Source organism: Drosophila ananassae, chromosome 3L (genome assembly GCF_017639315.1).
Source record: "Drosophila ananassae strain 14024-0371.13 chromosome 3L, ASM1763931v2, whole genome shotgun sequence".
NCBI classification, from domain to species: domain Eukaryota; kingdom Metazoa; phylum Arthropoda; class Insecta; order Diptera; family Drosophilidae; genus Drosophila; species Drosophila ananassae.
Genome location: NC_057929.1, coordinates 11,528,573 through 11,554,515, shown reverse-complemented (window position 1 = coordinate 11,554,515; position 25,943 = coordinate 11,528,573). Strand labels below are relative to the sequence as shown.

At 48.9% G+C, this 25,943-nt stretch overlaps 11 protein-coding genes across 12 annotated transcripts; 7 read left to right on the top strand and 4 right to left on the bottom strand.

Annotated features, from left to right (window-relative positions):
* Window positions 1–597: 597 nt before the first annotated feature.
* LOC6496134 (zinc finger protein 425) lies at window positions 598–2,974 on the bottom strand. Its single transcript, XM_014908152.3, has 6 exons — window positions 2,959–2,974; window positions 2,632–2,889; window positions 1,879–2,574; window positions 1,522–1,825; window positions 1,284–1,461; window positions 598–1,223 (listed from the first exon to the last, which is right to left on the bottom strand). The coding sequence occupies exons 2-6, from the start codon at window positions 2,833–2,835 to the stop codon at window positions 782–784; spliced, it is 1,824 nt and encodes a 607-aa protein (XP_014763638.2). The 5' UTR covers window positions 2,836–2,889; window positions 2,959–2,974; the 3' UTR covers window positions 598–781.
* A 37-nt stretch (window positions 2,975–3,011) lies between these two features.
* LOC6494448 (DNA repair protein XRCC2) lies at window positions 3,012–3,949 on the top strand. 2 transcript variants are annotated; one of them, XM_044715557.1, is made up of 2 exons: window positions 3,012–3,547; window positions 3,628–3,767. In XM_044715557.1, exons 1-2 carry the CDS (start codon window positions 3,075–3,077, stop codon window positions 3,674–3,676), a joined length of 522 nt encoding a protein of 173 aa, XP_044571492.1. In that variant the 5' UTR covers window positions 3,012–3,074; the 3' UTR covers window positions 3,677–3,767. The 2 variants fall into 2 exon arrangements, with proteins under 2 accessions (XP_044571492.1, XP_032307164.1); XM_032451273.2 differs by adding an exon at window positions 3,857–3,949 and having other exon boundaries at window positions 3,060–3,758.
* LOC6494449 (peptidyl-prolyl cis-trans isomerase Fkbp12) lies at window positions 3,900–4,900 on the top strand. The gene is made up of 3 exons (XM_001960266.4): window positions 3,900–4,042; window positions 4,353–4,423; window positions 4,489–4,900. The coding sequence occupies exons 1-3, from the start codon at window positions 4,006–4,008 to the stop codon at window positions 4,705–4,707; spliced, it is 327 nt and encodes a 108-aa protein (XP_001960302.1). The 5' UTR covers window positions 3,900–4,005; the 3' UTR covers window positions 4,708–4,900.
* A 41-nt stretch (window positions 4,901–4,941) lies between these two features.
* On the bottom strand, window positions 4,942–6,199 carry LOC6496133 (protein lin-37 homolog). The gene has a single exon (XM_001960265.4). It carries the CDS (start codon window positions 5,807–5,809, stop codon window positions 5,021–5,023), a length of 789 nt encoding a protein of 262 aa, XP_001960301.1. The 5' UTR covers window positions 5,810–6,199; the 3' UTR covers window positions 4,942–5,020.
* Window positions 6,200–6,462: 263 nt separating this feature from the next.
* On the top strand, window positions 6,463–10,168 carry LOC6494450. The gene is made up of 7 exons (XM_001960264.4): window positions 6,463–6,683; window positions 6,741–6,979; window positions 7,037–7,837; window positions 7,902–8,068; window positions 8,141–9,133; window positions 9,190–9,506; window positions 9,559–10,168. The coding sequence occupies exons 1-7, from the start codon at window positions 6,541–6,543 to the stop codon at window positions 9,917–9,919; spliced, it is 3,021 nt and encodes a 1,006-aa protein (XP_001960300.1). The 5' UTR covers window positions 6,463–6,540; the 3' UTR covers window positions 9,920–10,168.
* A 90-nt stretch (window positions 10,169–10,258) lies between these two features.
* On the top strand, window positions 10,259–10,786 carry LOC6494451 (protein PET100 homolog, mitochondrial). Its single transcript, XM_001960263.4, has one exon. The coding sequence runs from the start codon at window positions 10,388–10,390 to the stop codon at window positions 10,628–10,630; it is 243 nt and encodes an 80-aa protein (XP_001960299.1). The 5' UTR covers window positions 10,259–10,387; the 3' UTR covers window positions 10,631–10,786.
* Window positions 10,787–12,271: 1,485 nt separating this feature from the next.
* On the top strand, window positions 12,272–14,073 carry LOC6494452 (facilitated trehalose transporter Tret1). The gene is made up of 2 exons (XM_001960262.4): window positions 12,272–13,024; window positions 13,290–14,073. The coding sequence occupies exons 1-2, from the start codon at window positions 12,323–12,325 to the stop codon at window positions 13,989–13,991; spliced, it is 1,404 nt and encodes a 467-aa protein (XP_001960298.3). The 5' UTR covers window positions 12,272–12,322; the 3' UTR covers window positions 13,992–14,073.
* Window positions 14,074–14,174: 101 nt separating this feature from the next.
* LOC6494453 (cuticle protein 16.5) lies at window positions 14,175–17,883 on the top strand. The gene is made up of 4 exons (XM_044715320.1): window positions 14,175–14,209; window positions 16,843–16,894; window positions 16,979–17,335; window positions 17,398–17,883. Exons 1-4 carry the CDS (start codon window positions 14,175–14,177, stop codon window positions 17,665–17,667), a joined length of 714 nt encoding a protein of 237 aa, XP_044571255.1. The 3' UTR covers window positions 17,668–17,883.
* LOC6496132 lies at window positions 17,803–20,292 on the bottom strand. Its single transcript, XM_001960260.4, has 8 exons — window positions 19,906–20,292; window positions 19,705–19,836; window positions 19,498–19,650; window positions 19,247–19,434; window positions 18,649–19,186; window positions 18,307–18,447; window positions 18,060–18,226; window positions 17,803–17,998 (listed from the first exon to the last, which is right to left on the bottom strand). Exons 1-8 carry the CDS (start codon window positions 20,228–20,230, stop codon window positions 17,879–17,881), a joined length of 1,764 nt encoding a protein of 587 aa, XP_001960296.1. The 5' UTR covers window positions 20,231–20,292; the 3' UTR covers window positions 17,803–17,878.
* Window positions 20,293–20,797: 505 nt separating this feature from the next.
* Window positions 20,798–23,746, top strand: LOC6494454 (golgin subfamily A member 2). The gene is made up of 4 exons (XM_001960259.4): window positions 20,798–20,969; window positions 21,092–22,108; window positions 22,168–22,680; window positions 22,747–23,746. Exons 1-4 carry the CDS (start codon window positions 20,913–20,915, stop codon window positions 23,530–23,532), a joined length of 2,373 nt encoding a protein of 790 aa, XP_001960295.1. The 5' UTR covers window positions 20,798–20,912; the 3' UTR covers window positions 23,533–23,746.
* Window positions 23,747–24,007: 261 nt separating this feature from the next.
* LOC6496131 (shugoshin) lies at window positions 24,008–25,881 on the bottom strand. Its single transcript, XM_001960258.4, has 4 exons — window positions 25,753–25,881; window positions 25,057–25,689; window positions 24,953–25,000; window positions 24,008–24,887 (listed from the first exon to the last, which is right to left on the bottom strand). The coding sequence occupies exons 2-4, from the start codon at window positions 25,453–25,455 to the stop codon at window positions 24,138–24,140; spliced, it is 1,197 nt and encodes a 398-aa protein (XP_001960294.2). The 5' UTR covers window positions 25,456–25,689; window positions 25,753–25,881; the 3' UTR covers window positions 24,008–24,137.
* Window positions 25,882–25,943: the final 62 nt, after the last annotated feature.

Genomic DNA, 25,943 nt, shown 5'->3' with positions numbered 1-25,943 from the left:
GCCAGTGATTTGTTTTAAAAATTATTAGCACTAGAATTATTTATAGCTAGCGCATGTACGCGGCCTTAAGTTTATGATTTTCCGACATGAACTCAACTACCTCAGATTCAGATCGAGCGTATATACTTGTTAGCCTGTCATGTTATCCTGTTAGAGATCGTCCTGGGTTAAATTTATAAGACTGACACCGACTCAAACGTACCACAAGCAAGAGCACAACACATTAAATTACAAATTACTAAGGAAATGTCACATCCCTAACCCTAACTATCCTTATATAAGTTGCAAGCAAATTGATTAGTTCTAAGAGTAGCTTAAGTTCGATCCCTAGACTACGACTACTTCTAAGCAAAACAAAAAACAAAAACCATGCGCTGGGGGCAATGCAATAGGCTCTTTAAATATAAACAATTACTTATATACACTAAGTTGTTATATACGAGAAACTCTGTACATAGGATCACAGTCCACACCCGACTTCGCACGTTCGCAAGTTATAGACCTAGACCCTAGTAAGTAACCTACAAGTTGTAACGCAATCTAAATTATCCTTATACACCCGAAAGAACGCAAAATAAACTGACTGAAGAATCAAAACAAAAAGAATGCGCCTTTTCATTTAATTTATTTAAAATACGCGATCGGTGGCGGAAATAAACATGGAACACATAGAACGTGAACATCAGACTTGATCTAAGGACAATAGACTCTACCTAGACACAAATTACTGACTAATATTGCGAGCAGACACTCTGACTGGGAGCAGACACCTGGATGAGTTTCAATGGCAGCCCACGCAGTTGGGCGGGTTTCCCTCGTCAAACTCCACGATTCCGATCGAGAAGCGGAATGGCTTGTGATTGGGCAAGGGCATCGGGCGCAGGGAGGGCACCACAACCCGCGGTATAAAGAACTCCCGCTCCTGGTACTCCCGGCGCATGTTCCGGACAGCTTCTGGAGGTGGTCTGTTGCTAATGGAGAGCGAGCGGTCGATCCGGATCAAGGGCTCATCGTTCGGACTGTGCCCGCTGCGCTTGCAGTGGGCCAGCAGCTTTGCCTCGCTTAAAAACTCCAAGCGGCAGAAGTTGCAGTGGTAGTTAATGCCCTTGCTGTGGAGCAGCAGGTGGCGGTCCAGTTGGTGCTGGAACTCGAACTCGTCGCGGCATTTGTGGCAGATGAATAGGCCGCGGTTCTGCCGGTACATGTGGTAGTCCAGGAAGACTCTGTCACAATGAATGGGAAATACATTTTTGGAATTGTTAACATAATACCATGTCACCCACTTGCTCGTGAAGACGTCGCCACATTTGTTGCAGTAGAACCAGCTCATTTTCCAGTGCTTCATGTAGTCGTGCTTCATCAGGGCCACCAAGTTGTTCGTCTGGTAACAGCAGGTCGGTGCAAAGCAGGAAAAGGCCTTCAGACGAACCTGAGCCTTCAGCAGGTCCAGCTGGTAGAGGTCTGAGGAATACGGAAATTCAAACTAGGAACAAAACGAATTCAATGTTCAGGAGTACACACCGTACTCCTTGTCAGTTGTTATGTGCGAATCTCCCGGTTCGTAGTCGTCATAGAGGGCGGATACATTGAGGGCACTGTTGCTGTTGCTACGACTGTGGTTCACTACCCAGTCGCCTGTAAAGTTCATCCGCCGCGTGTACATGGCCGCCTCCTGATCGTCCTCCTCGTCGCTGTCGTCCTCCTCCATCTTATCCTCTGTTTCGATTTCTTCTCGGGCTTTGGAACAGGCCCGGGAGCGGGAGCGAGTGGCTCGCACTTTTTGCTCCCTCGACGTGGGTTCGGAGGCATCTTCTTTCTGCAGAGCCTTCAAAGTCGCGTTTGAAACAAATGATCTAGAACCTATCTTTGGGGACTTACCTCCTGCTTGGCACTGCAAATGGTGTGGTGCATGTCGTATTCGTACTTAGTGTCGCACTTGGCATCGCACAAGTCGCAGGAATACCTCGTCTGGTGCTTCGAACGCTCGTGCTGTCGCGCGATGCTCTTGCTGGGAAAATCCTCATCACAGAATCGGCAGTGAAAAGTGCGGCTGGGACTGTGCTCCTCGCCATCAATGCTCGCCTCATTGAGTACCCGGCATTTGGGCCACGGTGAACGAGTCGGGTCTCTGCTGCGCCTGCATCTTCGCGTGTGCTGGACAAAGTAGTCCCGTCGGAAATAGGCTCGTCCGCATTGCTGGCACTCTAGCCGCGTGCGCCACCTCCATCCCGACTGGGCGCCGGCGTGCCTGCCGCCGGACTCTGTTGCCGAGGGGGATTCGGGTGGTTGAGCGGAATAGGGCTCCAAGCAATTGTGTGACGACATTGAGCTGCGGCAGCTGTGCCTGTTTCGCCGATCCCCATCCTCCTGGCCGTCTATCAATGTGGTCGAGACCTCGGCATCGGCGATAGGCGGACTAAGCTGGGTGGGAGTCACTGTGGTGGTGGTCACTGTGTTCGAACGCTGCAAACGCTGCATCCGTTGCACGAGGGAGCGAGTGACCTCCGAGTGCATGTTTACCTTGCATACACACTCCACGCAAATGGCTTTCAGTGTTGAGCGAATAACATCGGCCTGGGCAAGAAAAGGTCGCATTTAGTGATTGGTTAAAGTTTCCACAGAGTCTCTTACTTGCATCTTCCATTCGCGGCTCAGGCGACGGTGCATAGCCTGGTTGGAACGCAGGTCCAGAAGTGCCGATGCTTTCTTAGCTCCGCAAATAGTGCAGTTAACTTCATGGGCTTCCGCTTCCCGTCCAGAGACATCCACCTTTTCGGTTTCCCCGCCACGGTAATCTCCCTCGCTGCCGGAATCCGGCAGAGGAGCGTCCTGCATTCTGATTGCGCGCAGCCGGCTGTCCTTGACCTTTAGCAGTCCTATCTGGACATCCTTTTTGGCCAATTGGATAAAAAATAATAAGTACCTGCCCAAAAACCCTCAAATGCGTGAACTTCATACAAAACTTTCTTGTAAATGTTTACCCATGAGGGGTAGTGTGACCAAAAGTCAGGACATAAGAAATACCGAGTCCAATTGCTTCGGAGCAGTCCGCCAGGATCAGTTGACTTTGTGACATGGTTTCTGGACAGCTGCACTCCTCGGTTTATGGTCCTTGTGGAGTGGATGACCAATCCATGACTGAGATTTCCGGACCTCCAAACAGCGGGAAGAGCCTAGTCCTGCAACAACTAATGGCTCACTGCTTGGTACCATATGAGTACGGTGGCCGGCAGATGTCGATAATTCTCATCAACCTTAGCCACAAGATCACCAAGGAGTCGCTTGGCAAGGCTGTCTTGGACGAACTCAGATCACACTCCAAGGCGGCAGAGGACCCATCAGCAGAAGCGAAGTTTACAGAGATTGCAAAGAGGTGTGTGAGCCGGGTAAGGATCTTAGCCTGCTTTTCCACCGACGACGTAAGCAATAGTCTGCGAAAGGTGACATACATGGTGGCGTCCGACTCAACTGTGGAGCTAATAGCCTTGGATACCCTCAGCGAGTTCTTCTGGCTGGACCACCCCAGTAGGAAGCAGTTTTTGTCCAAGTATAAATTTTACCAGGAATGGCTCGGCACCCTGAGCACACTCTCTAGGAAGTGTTTGATTAGCGCAATGTTTACCGTAGATTACAGATTCCTGATCAACCAGCATGGGGAGCGCTTCCCGGCGGTTGAAGTCCACACGGTTAAGATGGAAATAGGAGAAGGTGGTTTCACTTTAAATGGTCTGCCAGTTTTGTTCGAAAACGGAATTAAAGTAGGTCGTTAAAAATAGAAGAAAATTCTTTAATATATTGCCTGTAATAAATAATAAACCATATATATACATACGTTAAACGATGTTTATCGTACCAGGTGTCTACTGTAGCTGTTAAAAGTTCCATCACTAGCTGTCAGCGAAAAGTTTTCGATAGGACTGAAGTACCGCCTGGCCACACTTCGCTCTGAAAATCAACGTGCTTGCTGTCCGCTCGGCATTTTGCTCTAATAAAAAACTAATCGAAATGGGCGTACAAGTTGTTCCAATTGCTCCCGGTGATGGTAAGTACTGAATAAAGTCAGATTTTCACAGATATTATCGAAACTAGCTGCTTATTGAGTTAAATAAAGTGCATGACCTATAGCGTCGCTTGCGGTGCATGAGTCGGAAAATTACCCCTATCCCTATAGCCGTCCCGCTCAAATCCCATGTATTCATACGCATGTATATGTATGAGGAGCCCGGCGTGTGTGTATGTGTGCCTGGGGCAGCTTTTTTTCAGTGCACCCAATAAAAAAGTTCATTTGCTCCACCATGCGCTCCCACATTTAAATATTTGATGCTAATGCAAAGTTTTCTGTCCCCCCGCAGGCAGCACCTTCCCCAAGAATGGCCAGAAGGTCACTGTCCACTACACCGGCACCTTGGACGACGGCACCAAGGTATGTTCCCACCTTTATGCTTGAAATCCTTTTCGTTGATAAATAATTTGACATCCCGATTGCAGTTCGATTCGTCGCGCGACCGCAACAAGCCCTTCAAGTTCACCATCGGCAAGGGCGAGGTCATCCGCGGCTGGGACGAGGGTGTCGCCCAACTGAGCGTTGGCCAGCGTGCTAAGTTGATCTGCTCGCCGGACTACGCCTATGGCAGCCGTGGCCACCCGGGCGTCATCCCGCCCAACTCCACCCTCACCTTCGATGTGGAGCTACTCAAGGTCGAGTAGGCTGCATCTGTGTTTGCTCATGTGTATACCAACACCAACACGGACAGGCGCAAACAACACCAAATCGGAACCAGAACAATCCAGCAGCATTTGAATCCAAACAACACTCAAAGCTCTAACTAGAAATAATTTATCCTCAATGGAAACGCATCTTCTACGCATACAAATAAAAATCTATTCAAGTCAATGACAACAAACCGTGTTCGCCACTTATCCCAAGCTATCAACACAGGGTTATATCTTAAGAACTTTATTTCAATCAAATTTGTAGCATGCCCACGTTTCTTCCTCCCCAATTTCTCGCAGCATCCTCTCAGGTCTTGCAGATTACATCCATTATCTGGTCTATAACTTCAAAGCGCTCCTTTTCGTACTTCTGCGTGTGCTTTAGCCAGTGCCCACGCACCTTCTTCCAGCGTGCCACGTTGGAGGCCAACAGATCGGAGCGACTAGCGCCTTCCAGAGCCTTTTCCCGCTGTTTCTCCTCCTTGGCAAACTCTAGGCGTGGCGGTATTACGGGCAGGTCCGTGGAGCGAGGCTGTGGCAGCGATGTGAGCACCTTTATGTCACCGCTGCGCAACTTGGCAAGGATCTCCTCACCGTTGTCCTCGCGCTTGACCGACGAATCGGAGGCATCCGTATGAAACGATGCCACTGAAGGGTTCCTGGGCTGGTTGGCCATCCAGGCACGGCAGATGGGATACAAAGGAGTGCCATCCTGATATTTTGAAAGGTCCAAGCTGCGTTCAAACAGTCGCATAACGTACGACTCGCCAGGAGCCTTTTGGGACACACTGCTTCCGCTGCCGACCCCCTTCTTGTAGAGCGATCTACGGGCCTTGATGCGCCCTCCTCCGGCTGTTGGGGACGACGAACCACTGGCGCCGACCTCCACAGACTTAGTATCGGTCTGTGCCTTGACCTGGTACTGGCGTTGCTGCTGCTGTTGGAGTAGAAGCTTCTTGGAGGGGCGTCCCCGGATGGGCAAATCGGACTCCGCGTCGTCGTCCAGCGGCTGTTGGCTGGGCTCCGGCTTTGGTTCCTCCCGACGTTGCTCCCGCAGGCGAAGGGACATTTCCTTCTTTTTTGGCGTAGTCTTCATCTTTTTTGAAAGCAGAAAACGAATTCGAAAATTAAAATTACAAATCAAACGAGGGTTGGACGTTGTTCATCACTTAAACTGTCAATGCGTTTTCCAACACTTGGAATTTTCGTCATGGAAATATTTTCAGCATTCCGGCATGCGCGGCAATTTTAAATAAATAAAGCAAATTAAAAAATTTCTGGATATATTTATGCGTAAAATTCCTAATATTTTAATTAAAGGGGGTGCGATGAACATGAAATACAGAGGGGGATACTGATTATTTGGATCTTTAACAGTCTGGCACCTCCGTCATGAAAATTCTGGAAAGAAAAAGCAGGAAAACGGTTTCGAGCATGAAAAATTGTTTTCTGTCACTTATTTTAAAAGAAAACTCGTATCAAACACAATAAACCAATAATAGAACTTTTATTAACCCGGGCTACCAGATCTTCAGCTGAACGATCGAAAAATGGGTTATATCTGGGCTGCGACCGCGGTCACACTGCTTTTGGTGGCGTCTCGTTTAATTTTTAGCAGTTAAAATAAGTGTAATTAATTTGAAAGTCGCAGAAATGTTACAGGGCGACAAAGATCAGTGATTGTAGGCCTTTACATATTCAATTTCATGTTTTAACTATCGAAGTTGTCATTATCCTCGCTGCGTACTTTTTGTTTTTGCTGTCGCCTCGATCAGTAGTTGTTTTTGTTGTTTGTGTGTGCCTGTATACAGGAAGTAATCGTTAAGTATGGACCGAGGCACCGATCACGTCAACATCAATGAGTTCCGAGATCGGGAATTGGCGGCACGCATGCGCCGCTGCAACTACGAGAAGTACAAGTCACTGGTGCGCATGCACCTGTCCTTTGAACTGGAACTAAATACGGATGAGTAGGGACAATGTTGTGTGGAGTGCCGGATCCCATATTGACCATTCCACTTTTGCAGATTTGACTTGCCCTGTCACGAGATCGTTTACGAGGAAAAGGGAAAACTCAAGAAGTGGAATCGCCTGTCCAAGAAACACCGTCTGGGACACGGAGGAGCTGCTACCGTTTGCACAGCAGCCTCGGGATCGGGTAGCAAGTCCGTGGGCAACAGCCCAACCGAAACACTTCAGCAGCAGATTGATCCCGGCTTTCTTATGCACCTGCAGGAGCTGAAGGAGTTTCTCATGCTGGAGAAGAGTAAGCATAGGATCATAGCATTTAATAGAACTCTTCTGCAAGTCCCATCGTTTTCAGATCTCACCCAGGAGGGTCTGTTTCGCAAAACTGGAGCGGTTTCCCGGCAGAATGAGCTGCGGCTGCATATCCAGCACGATAAGCCCTTGGATCTGGAGCTGGCAGGGTTCTCTGCCCATGATTGCGCTACTGTCTTCAAAAGCTTTCTTTCGGAATTGCCAGAACCATTGCTCACAGATGCCCACTACCCAGCCCACCTTCAGATTGCTCCTCTCTGCCAAGCACTGAGCGGGCAGGTGGCAGCTCCGGCGGAGCGGCAGCAGCATCTGCTGAGCTCAGTCCAGTTGCTGCTGCTTTTATTGCCCGAAGAGCATCGGGAGCTGTTGCAGCACATCATTGAAATGCTGCACGCCGTGGCTCAGCACGAGAAGAGCAACAAGATGAGCGCCGAGAACCTGGCTACCTTGTTTACGCCGCATCTCATATGTCCGCGACAGCTGCCGCCGGAGGTTCTGCACTACCAGGCCAAGAAGATGGCCAGCATTGTTTGCTATATGATTGTGCGTGGGATGGACATCTTCGAGGTTCCGGGGAAGCTGGCTACCGACATTCGGGCGTACTTTCTCGAACGCAAACGCAAGAAAACCATGTCGCCGGAACAAACGCTCGACGAGTCCATCTCGGACGTCTCGACGGTCAACACGGTGTACACTTTCGTAGACCGCGCGGCTACCGCAGCAGCCACAAACACGAACAACACGGACACTGAGTTGGCTCAGCTCTATGCTCACATACAGAGCATGCCGGAGTCTTCGAAAAAGCGTCGGCTGATCAAGCAGTTCAATAAGCAAAACGGGCAGGGTAATCATTGGAACTAAGAGAGGGAAAGAATATATTTTTTAAATATTCCCTTTTTTTTTTGCAGGCACGCCCTTGCAGTTGGTGGTGATGAATAGGCTGAAGAACAACGAGGCCACACGTAGCGCCAAATCCCTGGGCGACTCCATCAAGAAGCACATTTTTCACAAGAGTCTCATGTCCCGTACTCCGAAGAGGGTGCCGCCCAGCTTCCATATGGCCGGAGGTGCTGAGGTTTGTATTTTGACTTTTATCCAGATTCTGTGTTTGTTGACTAACCGCATGTTTCTCATCATTCATTTAAAGACGCCCAACATGTCGCATGTGAAGCAGCCGAAACTTCGGGTGCTCTTCCAGAGTCCCACTCCACCCACTCACACCGCCACCATCTCGTCCACCATTACCAGCGTCACCCTCGCCACTAACCCGCTGCATCAGCTTCCGAAGTCCATATCATCCGCCTCGCTGAAAATCGAATCCTCCCTGTCCTCCTCCGACAGCAGCTCAAGCTGCGCTCCTACCGGCAGCATCTCAGCTCCAGTAAGCCGCCAGCAGTCGAAAGAGGGTGGGGGAGAACCTATTTTAGCTGGCCAGGAACTGGACGAAATAGACACTGATTGCTGTGTCACACCCCTGAAGATTATGTCGGCGGCTGCCAGACTGATCGAAAAGAAGACTGTGGCCTGGGACGACCACCGCCTATTGGCGGTGGAGGAGTACTCGAATCCCTCCACGCCGGTGCAGCAGTCGTCGCGCTATAAGTCGGAGCCTAATCTTTCGAGCCTACTGCCACAGGTGCACGCCACGGAGGAGGAGGACGACGACGACGGAGCCTTGACCCCCATTGTGGAAGGGGCTAGTTCCATTCCAGCAAGCAGCCACCACCTAGGAAGGTCAATCACGCGCAAGCTCATGAAGGGCGTTAGCATGGGCAACTTACGGTTCCCGTTCAGCACCCCGGAGACGACGAAGCGGCTGGTGCGCAGTGTTTCGGCCACCCTGCGGAGACGGCCAAGCGGAGATGCTGAAACCAAGCACCAAGCTCCCTTACTCGAGGATGTGGACGACAGTGACGTGGAGGAGGATCATGATAATGACGAGGAAGACGACGACACCCTGTCGGAGAACAATGGCAGCTCCAATGAACTGCCCCCTATGAGCATGGGCTACCAGCAGATCCTCCAGAGCAGTGTGTACCGCAACATGGATCTCATAACCAGCACACCGGCTCTGCACTTGGGTCGGCGGTCCATGTCGCCGATTACCAAATCTACGCAGCGCATGCCCAAAGCGATGCAGGTCCGAAAAATATATCTTTATTCCGGATTGAGTTATTCTTACTTTGCGTCTTTCAGGAATCAATCATGACGCCCCGTTCCCGCAAACCAGTAATGCTGCTCAATGCCTTGGCCGTCAATGGCGACAAGCAGCTGAACTTGAGCCTGTCCGAGCAGGAGGAGCCCGACTCCATCGGTGGCACACCCACCAAGCAGCGGGAACCGCCGTCCCTGCACAGTGAGGATGCTACCTCCTTGGGTGGCTACGCGGAGATCTTGGGGCAGCAGCACAGTTTTGGCCTCCTCAACTCCAGATACAGAACGACGAGCCGGAGCAGCAACAGCAACAGCCACGAGGATTCGAAGCCCTCCAATGCCTTATCTAGTGATTTCAAGTGAGTTATAAAATAAGAAGCGTAGTACTCGTGCTAATTGGTTAATTCCCAGGGAGTATTTGCTTACACGCAGCGTGCTGACAGCCAGTCCGGCGGACTTGTCCTTCGCCAGCCGGTCAGATGACTTCGGCGGGGCGAGCACCACGCAGGACATCGATGACCTTGATGAGTCCGATCTGAGTCCCAGTCTTCTGTACTGCCTGGATGGCAATGAGCCCTCCACCTCCATGGCTTCGCCATTTGCCAGTTCCAATGGGCGGAAGAGGTCTGCATTGAAGTCAGCATTGCCTGCCGACGCCGTGGGCGAGGACAACAAGGAGAACATGGAAAATGGCGTTCAGGAGGAGCACTCACGAACCAAAAAACTTCTTATAACTTCTCCCGAGGAGTATCCTGGAGAGACAGCCCTTTAGCTTTAAATATTGAGAAAATCTTGCTCCTAAGTTACCATAATCTAACGTTAAAACCGTTGTACGGTTTTAAAAAATCCCCTTCTCATCAAAATGTTATAAAAAAAAGATTGCTTCCGTGAAAAATAATTATTTTCGGCAGACCCGTTCTCCCGTTTTTACATTGCCGCGTTCGAGGAAAACTAGATTAAGGTTTAACATTATAAATGCATGTCTCAATTTTACAAGAAAATAATATATAATTATATATAATGCAGTTTGTCTTTTTTTTTAAACAGTCTCCGGATTTAAAACATTTAAAATAGGCAATGCGTTGGTTAACACTTTTTCGAACGGTGTGCTGTCATTTCCAACACTGCTGCTCTCGTAAACATATGATTATTGTTGATATTATTTGTAAACCCAAATTGTTTGCCGGAAAATATCTTTTATTTACATTTTCGAGCGAATCCTGCGACATAACTAAAAGCAATGGGTACCTGGGTGCTGGAGGTGGCCAAGATGGGCATGTACATGGCGTTTCCGGTGGCGATGTTCCACATCTTCAACCAGCCGGAGTACTTCGAAGAGTGGGTGACCAAGAAGAAGCGGGAGCTTTACCCGCCGGAGAGCCAGAGCCACCATGAGGAGCTGCAGCGCGCCATTAGGGAGCACCATGCTCAGCACGACGCCAAGATGCTGCGCGCCATGGAGGAGGCGGAGCGCAAGAAGTAGAGGCTGTGACTAATACATAGCGCCATCGATCCTTCATTATATAATCCATTAAACGAAATAGATCAGCTCTTGGTCATGACCGGGGCATGGATGAGTAACTGTTTTGTGTAGAATTTGTATTACGACGTAATAAAGAGCTGTATTTACCCAAAAACACTCCAACAGAAGATACGATAAGTGTTTACGCGGTGATGGTAAATCATCAGGAAATTACTCGGATCGATCGGCTCCAGTGGATACTCGAAATGCATACTGCACTCTGGAGCCCAGTATTATCGCAAACTGCACTCGACTGCATTTTACCCAGAAGGCCCTCCGTGTGTGGGGTTACGATAAGGCTTTTACCCAATGTTATTCGATTATTTGGGCCACAAGGAGACCTCCCGACTACTTGAAAATGGGTTATTCAGTCGAATATTATCTAACAGCGGCGCTTATCTCATCCGAGCCTGCTCTCCACTCCCCAAATCCCACTATCAGAAGAGTCCTCCACGCTGCCGTGAAGAACATCAATGGGCCAATCCCTGATAACCGATAGCCGCTTGACCGCCAGGTGACCGTCGAATTCATGTACATATGTAGGTGTTTTGGTGGCTCGCGCGTATTTCTAATTTGTCACTTTGCTCGATTTCCGAGACGGGACACATCTACATGTGTTTTGGGCGTGATTCCTTCTATGATGCTGGTTTTGGTTGTGAGAAAGATTAGATGCCCCTCCAAGCGCATTACGCTCATTCAATTATTTTCCGTAGGGTTGTATTATTATCTACCTTTCACACGGCAGCCCCGATCCAATTGTGCTGCCGTAAATAACAAAAATCCCGGAATTGATTGTACAAATTGGTCGAAGATGATGTACTCTTTCCAATGTGTCTGAGTCTATATTTGTGATATCTATTGAGCTAAGTAGTGGATAGTAGAATTTGATGTTATAGACCTGATATAGCTTTTTATTTTGCATCTATAAGATACATATTTATGAGACTGGGGATAAAACTTTAGGAACTTAATTGGATGAGTTACCCAGACTTTTCTGTTTAAAAATCTGTTTCATTAGACTTCGTGATTAACGCTTCAAGCTCGCTAATTGCCGATTATTATTTCGGAAAGTAAAAACTCTCAACAGCCCCATCAAATATGTAAAATATCTAATTTCATACAACTCTCATTTGGAGCCTCATAGTTTTGTCAACAATGGCAATTCTCCCAAACGTAAAATGAGTCTGCACTATTGGCGGATTCATCCCAAAGTGAAGGTAGAGCCACTTTCGAGGGGGTTCCCAAATGGAAGGGCGGTCGGATACGCCTTTGGTGCAGGGCATAATCGGGGGATCGTTATAGAAGCACTTGATTGCTCTCTGGTAACGACATGTGTTGGCGGAAGAGGGACAGCAATCCGGCGGGCGTTTAATTAGCTGCTTCAGCTTTAAACTGATTTTGGACGCTTTTGTCCCCCAAGCCCCCAGCTCCCTCCAATCTGCCCGCTTATCGTCATCTCTACCTGGGGAGCAAACTATATAGACCTGATTTACGACTATGACATGTAGTGCTTGAGTCCGGCGTAGCCGTTACCGGCGACGGCGACGTCGACGCATCAGTTATCACATGGAAAGCGATTTTTCCAGCTGAATAATGGTTCCGGGGAGAATTCAGTTCGATTGCAACGATCAAGGAGAACACACCCATTTTAAAATGTCCAAGGGATCGGTACTGCCGCAGTATATTGCGGGTCTATCGGCCAGTTTCGGAGCCCTCTGCATGGGCGCCTCCATCGGGTGGTCGTCACCCGTCGAGGAAAAGCTCTACTCCGGCGAAGAATACGACTTCGTGGTGACGTCCAGCCAATTCGGATGGGTATCGTCGCTCCTCACCTTGGGCGCCACTGTGATCTGCATTCCCATCGGTTTCGCCATTGACTGGATCGGCAGGAGGCCCACTATGCTGGCGCTCTTCCCCCCCTACATGGTGGGATGGCTCCTAATGATCTTCGCCTCGAACGTCACCATGCTGTACTTTGGAAGATTCATCTTGGGAATGTGCGGCGGAGCCTTTTGTGTTACGGCCCCCATGTACTGTACGGAGATCTCAACGACATCCCTTAGAGGAACCATTGGTTCCTTCTTCCAGCTGCTAATCGTGTCGGGAGTGCTGTTTGGCTACTTGCTGGGAGCCTTCCTCGATTTGATGCCCATCAACATCGTATGCGCCATCCTTCCCATCATATTTGTCACCGTGCACTTCTTCATGCCCGAGTCCCCCGTCTACTTGGCCCTGAAGGGGAGAAACGACGATGCCGCCAAGTCCCTGCAGTGGCTGCGTGGCGCTGGTGCCGACATCGACGAAGAGCTCAAGGAGATCCTGGAGGAGTCCCAAAGGCAAAATGATCAGGAAAAGGTAAGCATTCCCTATGATGTGCTGAATTTGGTTGCATAAGCCCCCAAAAAAAAGTTTCTATCTTGATAGTGAACTAATTTGATTACAGAGATTAAAAGTAAGCAGAGTTAATAGAGAACAGGAAGCTATAAGTTATTTATACTCAACTTTAAAGCATTATACTTTTTGCAAACTTTCGGCAACGATTAGTAATTTTGTTGAAACTCTTTTTACAAAACTACCTTAAACGAAGGGACCTATAATAACCTTCTGTGTTTCTTTTCAGGTCAATATTCTGGCTGCTCTGCGTCGTCCCATTGTCCTGAAAGGACTTGGCATCTCCGTTCTGCTGCAGGTTTTCCAGCAGTGTACCGGAATCAACGCCATCCTCTTCTACTCCGCCTCCATTTTCCAGGATGTGGGTGCCAGTTTGGAAGGCAAGTATGCCTCGATCATCATTGGAGTGACCCAAGTGGTCAGCACACTGGTGGCAGTGGTTATTATCGACAAGGCCGGTCGTAGGATTCTGCTCATCATTTCCGGCCTCCTGATGGCCATTACCACAGCCCTGCTTGGTCTTTACTTCTTTTTGAGCGAACAAAGCCCCGGTTCGATGGATAACTTTGGCTGGCTGCCCATCGCTAGCATCTGCATCTTCATCGTCTTCTTCTCGATCGGATTCGGACCGGTGCCCTGGCTGGTTATGGCCGAGCTCTTCTCGGAGGATGTCAAGAGTGTGGCGGGATCGATTTCCGGCACCAGCAATTGGCTGTCGGCCTTCATAGTTACCCTGCTCTTCCCGATCCTCAAGGAATCCATCGGACCGGGTCCCACTTTCTGGATCTTCACCGGGGTTGCGGTTGTGTCATTCTTCTATTCGATCTTCTGCGTGCCGGAGACCAAGGGCAAGACGATACTGGAGATCCAGCACATCCTTTCCGGCGGAAAAGTGAAACATGTGGAAGACGACGAGGGGAAGAAGATCTAGGAGTTAAGGCTTATATTCCATTAGTGAAATTTACGTATAAGAAAAACCTATGTATGATCTTGATAAAAAAAATTAACTTGAAGAAAGTGTTGAGTCATTGGGGATTGCTAGATTAGTTACAGATTATCTGATAATTGCTGGCGCACTTTTAGACAATCATTTTCAAATGTCCCGCCTTTGACGATGGGGTTGCCCAACTGCTTGAGGAAAGTGAGTCGGTAGGTGTCGCCACTGGATCAAGCCGGGTTTGAAAACCAAAAGCATTTCCCGGCTTTTAAAGCTATTTAAGTTTAAAAAGAAAACCCGTTTATGGACGATCCAAAAAGGAACAAATATTAACTAAGTTTTGAATGAAAATTGTTTACCCACTTAAAGATAAACGATTAATCAACGCCTCTGACTTATATAAGAGGCCATAATCATAATCTTAACGAGCCTTTGAGAACTGTGGGGTATTTTGGACATTCCTACTAACCACTCCGGCTGTTGGCCATTATCAAGGCAATAACCACTTTACAGCCGGCCACTTCGATGTAGTCATCGGCAATAAACAAGCCCCTTGCAACGAAATCCTGTCAAGAGACAAACAAACCCCACGGTAGGCAGGCAGGTGAGAAAAACGAGAGCATTTCATGATTGACTGAGTGGGATTGCCAAATGCAAAGTGGCAGCCGGCTACCAGCTCCCAGTCACGTCAGTCTCTGGCTTCCACACATCTGGCTTCCACGTCCACGTCGAAGTCCATATCCATGTCCACTCGGACCGACTCGATTCATTCATTAATGCAGTCTAGCGTTATAAATGCCACGCGGTTTCGGCTGTTTGTCTCTGATTTAATTAAGCTGCGTTTTTCCATTTTGCAACGTTTTGCAGCTCGTGTGGCATTTGCAAGTCAAATGCAGCAAGCAGCCGTTAATTAATTGAATCGGAAGGGGCAGAGCCGGGGGCTAGAACGCATGCGCAGCGTGCAACATTGCACACTATGCGAGAAGAATTCTTCGCAAGCGGGCTCGCTGATTGGGCAATCAGCTCATTCTCTGACCACCGGCTAATTAGGCCCGTCATCCAAAATCCGCAGTATTTTGCGCCCATTTTGGAGCGTGCTCCGCCCGGTGGCCAAAAGCGGCTAAAGACTTGGCTCGATCAAAACAAAGTATCGGGGATGCGGATCGAAATAGCTGTGGCCGGTGTGGGGCAATTTGGCATTCGTTTAAGCCAAAAAAGGGCTCAGGCCGACGAAGAGGCGTCCTAGGCTTGTATGGCCAGAAAATTGCCTCCACCTGGTGGAACCTCCACCTGGTGCCCCACCAAAATGTGGGGCAGTGGCTGGGAAATCTTTTATTTATGAGTCGACACGCCGCTTTTTACTGATCTGCCCGCATCGGATTGGACGTGGAACACTTGTTTGGCAGTCGCCGGCCACTGGCAACAATTGCTGCGATTGACTTAATATTTGCTAATAGATTTCGCATAAATCACATTCCGATGGCATGATTTATGCACGAACTATGGTCAAAATAGTCACTCTGTCTCTCAGGCTGTCTCTGCGGCTTTGTGTGCCGAGTGTTGTCGAGATGTTGCTGCTTGGATGTTGGTGTTGCTGGTGTTGCTCTGTGGTGTTGTCGAGAGGGAACTTCAGTGTTGAAGTGCTGCATGTTGCTGCGGCCATCTGAGACAATATGAATTTTCACAAATTTGTTTCGTTTAACACCTTCGAACCATAGATCTTCTGAAGAGTTGCTGAGATGACTTTTGCAATTTATAGGTCCAATATACAAATAAATTGCAGTTCTTTCAGTTCTTGTTAATTCAAATCCTACTCGATTCCCTCACTTGTCATCATTTCAATACCAGCCCACCCCATGGGGTTAATCATGGCTGCCATAAAAATCCCACGGACCGCCAGATGCTCAATCGAATGGCGATTTTCCAGCCGGAAAAGGAGACGGAGAAGGGGCGGCAGTCGTTTAAGTCGAGATACCGAAATCGAGAGCTGGAGCTGCGGCTGTTGCTGTTTCTGAGGCCTGATTCCCCGCCACCATGAAGTGTCCTCGAGACGAGACGGCGTGGCTGCGATTGCAAGTTGCAACTGCAACTGCAACTACAACTGAGAGTGCGTCTGAAATCGCCCATCAAATATGGTCAAATGCGGCACGCAGCGGCATTTGTGGCACGATAAACATAAAAAATATGAAGCTCGCCTAGATCTGCGGAATGCCAGGGATTGCTTGGCGCTCGCCGATTTGGCAAGACGTTCGTTCATTATGCAATTTGGGGAGAATTTCCCAGCAACACCAAGAACTATTTTGTGAGAACAATTAGAACGGCATTCTCCGGTGGCTAATTAAGTAGTTTGTGCTGTGATGGCTGGGTGTGGCATTGCCCGAAATTGGCCAGGTAATCAGCGAAATCAATTAGCGCGGGCTTTCCAATTTGGAGCACTGGGTGACGCTGGAAAATGGAAATACAGAGAAGGCCTTTCCTGCGACACCTTAGCCGGCGAGTGGTCTGCCTTCGGCTCTCAAGTCCCAGCTCTGGCTCCAGCCTTAGCTTCAGTTTCACCAAGTTGCGTCATCCGATTTGGTGCTCTCCAAGACCAAAGCTACAAGCTCCGAGCTCCGAGTGGCGATTGCAATGAGAATTGCAGTTTCACTTCAGCCGAGATACTTCACAAATTGGTGCTGGTTGGCCCGCTTTGTTGACTGTTTGTCCGACGCTCAGATCGAAATCTAGTCAAGCCATCTGTACTCTGTCCACCTGTCCGCTTGTCCGTGAGTCCGCCTGTCCATTGAGTGCGTGGCCTGCCAGTGAGCACTATAAAAGTAACGCAATGCACGCAATCCATTTACAGTTGCAGTTCTCCCTCGAAGCCAAGCAATTCGTTATTCAGCATGAAACTTCTGGTGAGTGCAGGAAGTGGCGAGGATCACTTCCCAGGATCAAGACTGGCGACAAGGAATACATCTTGAGCTGATGTCCCTTTCCAGGTCCTTACCACTCTGCTGGCCGTGGCGAACGCCGCTCCCGGTCTCCTCGATTACGGACTGGGCCACACCGCCCCGGCCATCAGCTACGGGCACGCCGCCCCGGCCATCAGCTACGCGCACGCCGCTCCCGCCATCACCTACGCTGCAGCCGCTCCCGTCATCAAGTCCTACGCTGCTCCGGCCATCAGCTATGCTGCAGCCGCTCCAGTGATCAAGTCCTATGCTGCTCCGTCCATCAGCTACGCTGCAGCTGCTCCGGTGATCAAGTCATATGCCGCTCCGGCTATCAGCTATGCCGCTCCCACCGTGGTCAAGGCGGTGGCTGCTCCGGCCACCAGCTATTCCCACTTCAGCTCGGTGAGATCACAGGACTCGCAGGATTAGGATAGCAATGCTATAATCTATTTTTTAATGTATAGGTCGTTAACCACGCCACGCCCATCATCAAGTCTTACGCCGCCCCCATTGCCACGCCCATCATCAAGTCCTACGCCGCCCCGGCTATAAGCTATGCCGCTCCTGCGGTGGTTAAGTCATACGCCGCCCCGGCTATAAGCTATGCCGCTCCTGCGGTGGTCAAGTCCTATGCCGCCCCGGCCATTAGCTACGCTGCTCCCACGCTGGTCAAGTCCTATGCCGCTCCAGCCCTGTCCCTGGGCGGCCACGACGACTACTACGGCTATCACTAAGCCCGAGGATCAGCACCGCTCCGACCTGTAGACAAGCAGGGGAGTGGGGACAACGGCGAGGAATCGCGGCAGCCGTGGCACGTTCTCCTTAGTATTCTCCTCCTCCTCCCAACTCCACCCCGGACTCCCATCTTGCTCGCTGAAAACTTCTTATTTATTTAAGAAACCTCTAATACTCTGTCAAGTGCAAAATAAAGAAAAATCTCATTTTTCAAATACTAGTGACGTCCAGGATGGCAAAAGTGATAACCACCACGATCGAGCTCAGGTTGTTCAGGATCTTGGCGAGGTGGGGCCAGGGTTTCTCCTGGACATCGCAGTAGACGCTCGACTGAAGAAATTTTAAGGAAAATCATAATTTACTTCCAATAATAGCAACGCACAAGACTCACATCGGCCAAACGCAGTCCCAGGACGAACCGAAGGACGTTTGAGTTCATGACGGTCATCAGGCAGTTGGGGGCCTTTGCCCGGGGAGGATATAGCTCCAGCCACATGAGGGCTACGTGCAGGACATAGCAGTAGGTGGCGATAATCATGAGAACCTTGTAGTCGGACACTGTCAAGAATGGGGCGAGGTTTTGAGGAAGTCAGAATACATTTAATCTCCTGTCCTTGTATAAACAAGGATATACTTACTGAGAGCTGGCACATAGAACGGAGGGGCGTGGCGCGTTATGTACATCAGGGCCCAGGCGGTTATCAGGAGGGAAATGAGTATCAGGGCGCTCCTGCGGGTCGACCTCAGCACAAAGGACAGGATCACAAATATCTGGCAGGCTGAAAGGGATAACACAAAGGGAATCACTTAGAAACCACAGTCTGATAGCAACCTTTCATTGAAAGCTCAAACATAGGAGATGATAATGGAAGCTGAGCGGGAACCGGATAAGAGAAGTTCATTGAGAACACAGTTGAAACAAATACATTCATGAAGGACAAAGAACAAATAAGTTTTTAAAGGATTAAACTATAAATTACCTGTCAGTGGAACGAAGAATACTGTCATATAAAATTTGCTATTCCTCTGCAACCTAAACTCAATGGCCACGTCGCCGGCCATCGTCTGGAGTGTGTGCTTCGGAGAATACCTGCTCTGCGACCCGTTCACCACCTGCTGGACGCTGATGTCGTTGAAGGTCCAGCCCGAAGGCGTGTTCACGTGCTCGTTTGGCGCCACTGGACTGCGCTGATCATCGTAGATTAGCGACAAGCTCCCCATTCCGACCTCGCCGATGACGCCCAGTTGGATGTCGCACGTTATCCGTTCGTGGGGCCAGTTTCGGGCAGTGTCCACGCACCGGTTGGTCAGCCCCATTTTGTTTAAATACAGAGTTACATTTCCATTTGAATAAACCCGCAACTCGGCTCGGTATTGCACCAAGTTTCTTGATGAATAGTAGTCGGCGCCGTTAAGGGTATAGATCTGGGGATTCCATATTTTAAGGTCCCGATGCTCGATGGACTCCAAGTAGCCGTAGTCCGCTGGCTTCCACGCCAGCCTATCATCCTGCCAGTGCTAGTAGAATTAAATTTATGAAGATATTAAATACTCGTATGCCAATGAAGTATGGGGTACCATTATGAAGTTGAGAGTAGTGTGCAGCCAGGACTTGTCCGGCTCGTAGGCCACCGATAGCGGGCGGAAGTGGAACTTCAAGGAGCTCAGATTTCCCGGCTGACTGGCTTTCTCCCCGCGCAAATTGATGTAGTCCAACAGCTTCTGCTCCACCAACGGCTCTGGCTTATCCGGCGACAGCTCATTATCTAAAATTGAAGTAAGAGTTGGCGGGTTTCTCTTCAAAATGACAAAATGGATTAGCAACAAACCAAATCCATCGAAGCTGCAGTCGTAGAACCAACGGGCTGTGTTCGAGCCAAAGGAGCTGAAGCTGATGTAGTTTATGTTGAGGGCGGAAGTGTCCACGAACTGCAGAAGCGGTTCCTTCTTGAATCCGGGAATGTAAACAAAGAGCTCGGCATCTGAAGGGAATTAAGATGACAGGATGCCATTTAATAAAACTCTGGGGCACTCACTCTGAGTCTGCACGATTTCGATGGGCGTTGGCTCGTAGACCGAGAGCAAGTTGCGATCTTGGTTGGTGGACACGCGTCTCATGCCCATGGCTGTCCGGATAGCGGAAAACGTATTTCCGCCAGCTCCTATCACTACAGTCGTAGAAACGATAACCAATAAGTCCGTGAAATGTTCAAATATCCGGCGGCAGTATCCCTTACCTATCTCGTACACCCGATCGGTGGGACGAAGCCTATCCGTCACCGACAGAAGGATGTGGGCGTCCATGGAGGTAAGCACGTAGAACTTTAGGTGGAGCCTCTCCCCACTCCGTGCCTTGTTGTTGTCCAGGGAGTGGACCATGAAAAAATCTCGGTAGGCATATCCACTTGCCGTGATGGAATAGCTGTCGCATGTGTCCAGTTGGCCAAAGGTGATGTTGAATCTGGTCTTGGGGGTATTTGGAGAGTCTGCGACACTTGGCGATGGTGCCAGGCAGAGCCAGCCTAACGCCAGACAACTGATAAGCCAAGGAGAATTATGCATTTTCCGGCGAGCGAGGTCTGCTATCTTTTGCGGTTTGGGTTTGACTGAATTCGAGACGATTAAGCTGGAAAATTAATCTGAAGAGCTGCTTTATTAATCGCATTGTTTAAATCGAACTTGTTAGCTCGATTTTTTTCATTAAAATTCTAGTTTACAACATAAGAAATAAAATGTAAATATTTAAGTGCCTGTTGAAGAAGCTTTTTTATTTTACTAAAACATAAATTTTTAATACATTTTTATAAATATTTTTTATTTATTTTTATATTTTTAGGCCAAAGGCAATTAGGTTTAACTACCTTCGCTGGACAAGAGTTTTGAATAGTTTTAAATAATATAACGGTCTCTTTGATTAGTGTTGCCAACTATCGACTGTCAATCATAGAAGAGAAAGCTAACCAAAGCACCAAAAAATAGCTTGAATTTTTAATAAATATAAACTTAAGACTGCCATCCCTTCATAATAGAATGTAATTTACAAATTAATGGTGTAATTTTATAAAATATAATATTCGATATAGTCATATCAATATATATTCGATATCACGATATAAACATATCAATTTTATACAAAAAATATCGATAACTATTTTGATAATCAACAAGCCCAAATAAAAAAAGGTAGATCCGTATCTTTTAGGACTCCGGAAAACAAGAAACCCCCCAGCTGATCCCGAAGGCCATGCCGGATGACACGCAGGATGCCAAGGCACAGAAGTTGGCCGCCGCAAGGAAAAAGGTGCGAATGTGGAGTTGCCACACACACTCCTTCGTTTTGTTTTGCTCTTGTGACGTGGACAACATTTGGTCTAATATTGATTTTGTTTAACGTATGTTTGTCTATTCTATGTGGACACGCAGCTGAAGGAGTACCAGCTGCGCAACAACAACAACAGTCACCCGGCGTCTGAGGAGCCGCTGCCCTCGTACTCGTCCACTGTCAGCATAGCTAGCAACTTGTCGGAACGGTCCGACTGTGAGACGAGTCTCAATGGCGCTGCTGGAGCCGGAACCGGCAGTTTGCCGGCACAGGAGCAGACAGCTGTGCCCACAGCCGCTTCCTTTTTCCCACACAACCAGGAACCAGACTTGCCACTGGCAGCGCAGAACGGCGGAAGTGCTGACGCGTCCAATCTGCAGGCCTTCCAGGTGATTATTGCCGAGAAGGCGCAGCTGAATGCCGAACTGACCCGGGCACGCCTTACATGCCGTGAACGCGAGCTGGAACTCGAGGAGCTGCGCACCCTAAAGGACCAGACCCAGCAACGGCTGGACCAACTGCAACTGTACCATCAAGAGCAGCAGTCACAGAGCGAACAGCAACGTCAGCAGACCACCCAGCTCCAGAGCCAATTGCAGCAGTCACAAGCACAAATCGCGGACCAGAATTCGCATCTTATAGAGCTGGAGGCCCAGCTTAAGCAGGTCAATCTCCGGCAGGAGGAACTGCAGCAACAGCTGGCCAGCAAAACAAATGAACTGGAGATGGCGCAGCTGAAGTTGCGCCAACTGTCCGACGAGTCCAACATCAGTGCCGACAATCGCGTGGAATCGTTGGTGCAGACCCAGTACATGTACGAGCAGCAGATACGCGATCTCCAGGCCATGGTGGGTCAACTGGCGCAGGACAAGGAACAAGCTGCCGGGCAGTACCAGAATTATGTGCAGCACCAGAGCGGGGAGATCGCCAAGCTCAACGAGAGGAATGCGGAGCTTTCCGAAGAGCTGAACTCACTTCGGGAGAGGGAGAGGCAACTGGTGGAGCACGTGAGCAGTCTGGAGAAGGACATTCAGAAGAACCTAAGTATGCAGGCTCAATTCAAAGAAGCCCATCAGGAGCTCCCCAAAAAGGAGGAGAATGGAGTGGAACAGGAAAAGGTAAGCTAATAGGAGTCAGTGTAGTAAAGCCACTTATGCTAACACTTGTTCCATTTTAGATTGCTTTGGAGGAGCAACTTGCCGCCTTAAAGGAACGCCTCTCCGATTTTGACTTTGAACGCCACGAGTTTCAACTGAAGATCAAGTCGCAGGACGACCAGCTGCAGTTGAAGGAGGCGACGGTAGCCGAGTTGGAGCAGGAACTGGAACGCCTGCAGGCGGTACAACCGGACCAGACCAAGCTGCTGGCCACCATGGAGTCGGACAAGGTGGCTGCGTCCCGGGCCCTTACCCAGAACGTGGAAATGAAGCAGCAGCTAGATGAGCTGCAACAGCGGTTTGTCCAGCTGACCAACGACAAGGCTGAGCTTGTCATAAAATTGGACGCCGAAGAATTTGCCAATCGCGAAATACGTCAGAACTTCACGAGTATGGAGCAGAAGCTGCACGCCAATGAGGAGCGCTTCAAGTTCAAGGACGAGGAGATGATCCGGCTCTCACATGAAAACGTAGAGCTGCAGCGGCAACAATTGATGCTGCAGCAGCAGCTGGATCGGCTGCAGCACTACGAGGTGGGTGGATCTTTGCCATTTTAGATGAGCCTTTGTTTAACGAAATTGCTTTCATTCCTATTTCAGGCCAAGGCTTATCATAGCCATGAGGAGAAGCCAAAAGAAGATGTAGGAGGAGAAACCGAGAGAATTGATGCTGCTGAGTTGGAAAGCCACGATCACGACCATGGCGATCACGCTGGCCATTCCCATTGCCATTCACAAGATCATTCCCACAATCATTCACATGACCACGGAAATGAGGAACACCATGGTCATTCCCACGATCATTCTCACGACGGTAGCCAGGAGCATAACCACGGTCATGCCCACGAGAATCCTGTCCAAAAGCATAGACCCTCAGCTGGCACTCTGCCCACCGCCGAGGCCGTAGAGAGGTTGCAGTCCCGCTTCACAACATTGATCAGCCAGGTAGCCGACCTCACTGAGGAAAAGCACAGCCTGGAGCACCTGGTGCTGCAGCTGCAGAGCGAAACGGAGACCATAGGCGAGTACATCGCGCTCTACCAGACGCAGCGCCGCATGCTGAAGCAGCGGGAGTACGAGAAGGCCGCCCAGATGCGACTGCTGCAGGCGGAACGCGAGCAGCTGCGCGAAAAGATCGAGGCACTCAACAAACTCGTTGCGAGCTTGGGTGTGGAGCTACCTCCGGATCCAGGGCAAGCAGTGCCACAGGATGCTGCGGTTGACAGCAAGGGACCGGCCGCTAACGAAGGCCAGGAAAACTCGCAACAGATCATCAATAAGATTCAGGACATCATAAGCGAGATCAAGGAAAACACTGAGCAGCCTGCGCATCCTCATGCTGGCGACCACTTGAACTGCTGCCTGGGAAAGTTCGAGGTGGTCTAGTTGGAGTCGCCGCATTCCTGTCCCCTGCTCGCCAAGTGCAATTACCGTCTGCTTACGTAAAACCATTCAACTTTGCTATTGTATTTAAATGTGTATTGAACTCTGGTTCATCGGGAGTCTTTTGTAAATTTTTTCAACGATGTATCCGAATATATATAGTTTGCATCTAAGACGAGTCTAAATTTATCCCAAGTAAAATTTATTACCAAACAGATGTCGCTGATGTTTTATTAAAAGAAGTCATGGTTACTACAAACTTGTTCTTAAAGATACAATAATATTTAATATTTTTGTGCTATTTTATTTGGCTTGTAATTCTAATTAAAATTTCCAAGAAAACTCTAAAACATTGCCACTTAATATTAACAGAGTCTTGGCTACGTTTAGTCAGTCGTTTCGTTCCGTTCAGTGGGCTATTACTTCTTATCCTGAAAGGGTATTGATAGGTCCTTCCCCTGAAGCTCAAATAAGAGCGTTTCTGATTGTGCTACCATGCTCTAAATATCTATTTTAACAATAAAAACTAACACTAAACACTTGACAATACAAATACGAATACAATTTGGATAAAGTTACTAAATATTAAAACAATACAGAACGACAAACTACTCCTTAGCCTTATTTCTCCTTTTAGTTTGTATAAGGGTTGTGCTCGTATCGTTCCGCAATTTTTCCCTTAGACTGGGCTCCTTCAGTTCGGCGGGTCGGCATCTGCGACTTGGCCTTTGGACAGGGCTTGTACATGAGCTCTGCAGAACAGATTTTTGTTTAGACGATTCCTTTCTTGACCTTGCAGCCACAGTCGTATTGGGAGTGCTAGTTGTCTTCGCCGCGTGAGCCTCGAACTGGCTGCGCCGTGGGGTCTGAACGAGACTGGAGTCATCCAACGATATGATGCTTCCGTCCGTCGATTCGCTGCTTGAAACGATGCTTAAGGGGGTAATGCCAGTCTTTCCCTGATTTTTGACTCGTGACGTATTCTTCCCTCCTCCTGGTGGATCCGGATGTTGCATGGAGTCGGAACTAATCATCGCAGGCGAGTAGGAGTGCCTGCCGACTGCATGTCTTGCCTGCTGAATGCTCATGTCTAGCGACTCATCCGCAGTAACGACTATTGAGGGTATCTTCTTGGTCTTGTTATGAGTCGTGGCCACTGACGTGTTGGTACTAACTTCCTGCAGAACTCTGCATCGAACAGTTACATTCCTGACCGTCCCTGGGGTCTTCTCAACTTCTGTGTCATCCAAGCATATGGAGCTGCAATTGTTTGCTGGGGACAGTATCTCCCTAATACAGGGCATGTGTCCTGGGAAACTGTACGTTTTCTCCGGTGTCTTTTCGATGTCGTCTGGAGGCTGTGGCGAAATGAACAAGAATTGAATATAAGAGGTTTAGAATACAATTGGAAAAGAACGCTCACAGTTTCTTCAGCCGGTTCCTCATCTGGAGGCACGCTCGTAACAGAACCCTACGATTAACGGGAGTTTAGCAAGGGATAAGTATCTATTAGGCATTTAATTTTACCATTTCCTCAGCCATTTGCTCCTCTGACGATTCACGGAGACTGGCGGAGCCGGTCGTGCGACGGCTACTCGGTGACACGAATTTGGACGCCAGCAGCTCGCAAGAGCGACGATTATCCCTGCTCATTTCCCTCGAGGTGCGGCGCGTCTCGGTCGGCAGGGAATCCAGCTCCATGCTCTCCGTTATGTCGTTTATGTCCACGGAATTGTCCAGCATCAGATGCTTTATCAAGTTAAGGACCTTGCTGCGATTGACTTTTCGTTCCAGGGCCATTTCCTCCCGCACCTTGAAATAGTCCTGTTGCAATCGGACCTGATACGTCCTGTAGGCGGCCGCCTCCAAGCGCAGCTTCTGCACCTGATCAGTTAATTCGGCGTTGAGTATCTTAAGGTATTCCATTTTGCAGACGCGATCAAGTAATCCCGGGTTGATGCTCGTAGTTTGATTTTTTTTAGTGAGACCATATGGAGTTGAAGCATCAGGACGAACTTTTCGATAACAGCCTATCAGAGATGTTCGCTTAGCTACTTTTTTCTATCGAGCTGGTTTTTCCTATTGACTGTTATTAACTAGTTTTAAGTTAAACCTATAACTCTTTGCATGATTAATGCACAGAACTCCACTTTATAGTGACTATATTATAGGTATATTAAATTAAAAATTTTTAGTTGCGCCCTATCGATATCGATAACATACACAATGAATTCTGTCCAGTGGCCCATCTCTAGCCATCTAGCCAGCAGCACAATAAATTTTTGTTTTCTCAAACGATTGCGAGAAAAAGCCTTAAAACCGAAGCAGATAAACGATGCTGCGAGGCCAGGGCCCCTAATCGCAGTAACTAGCTAATCCGAGTCGAAAAGCCGTCCTACGGCAACGAAATCGCC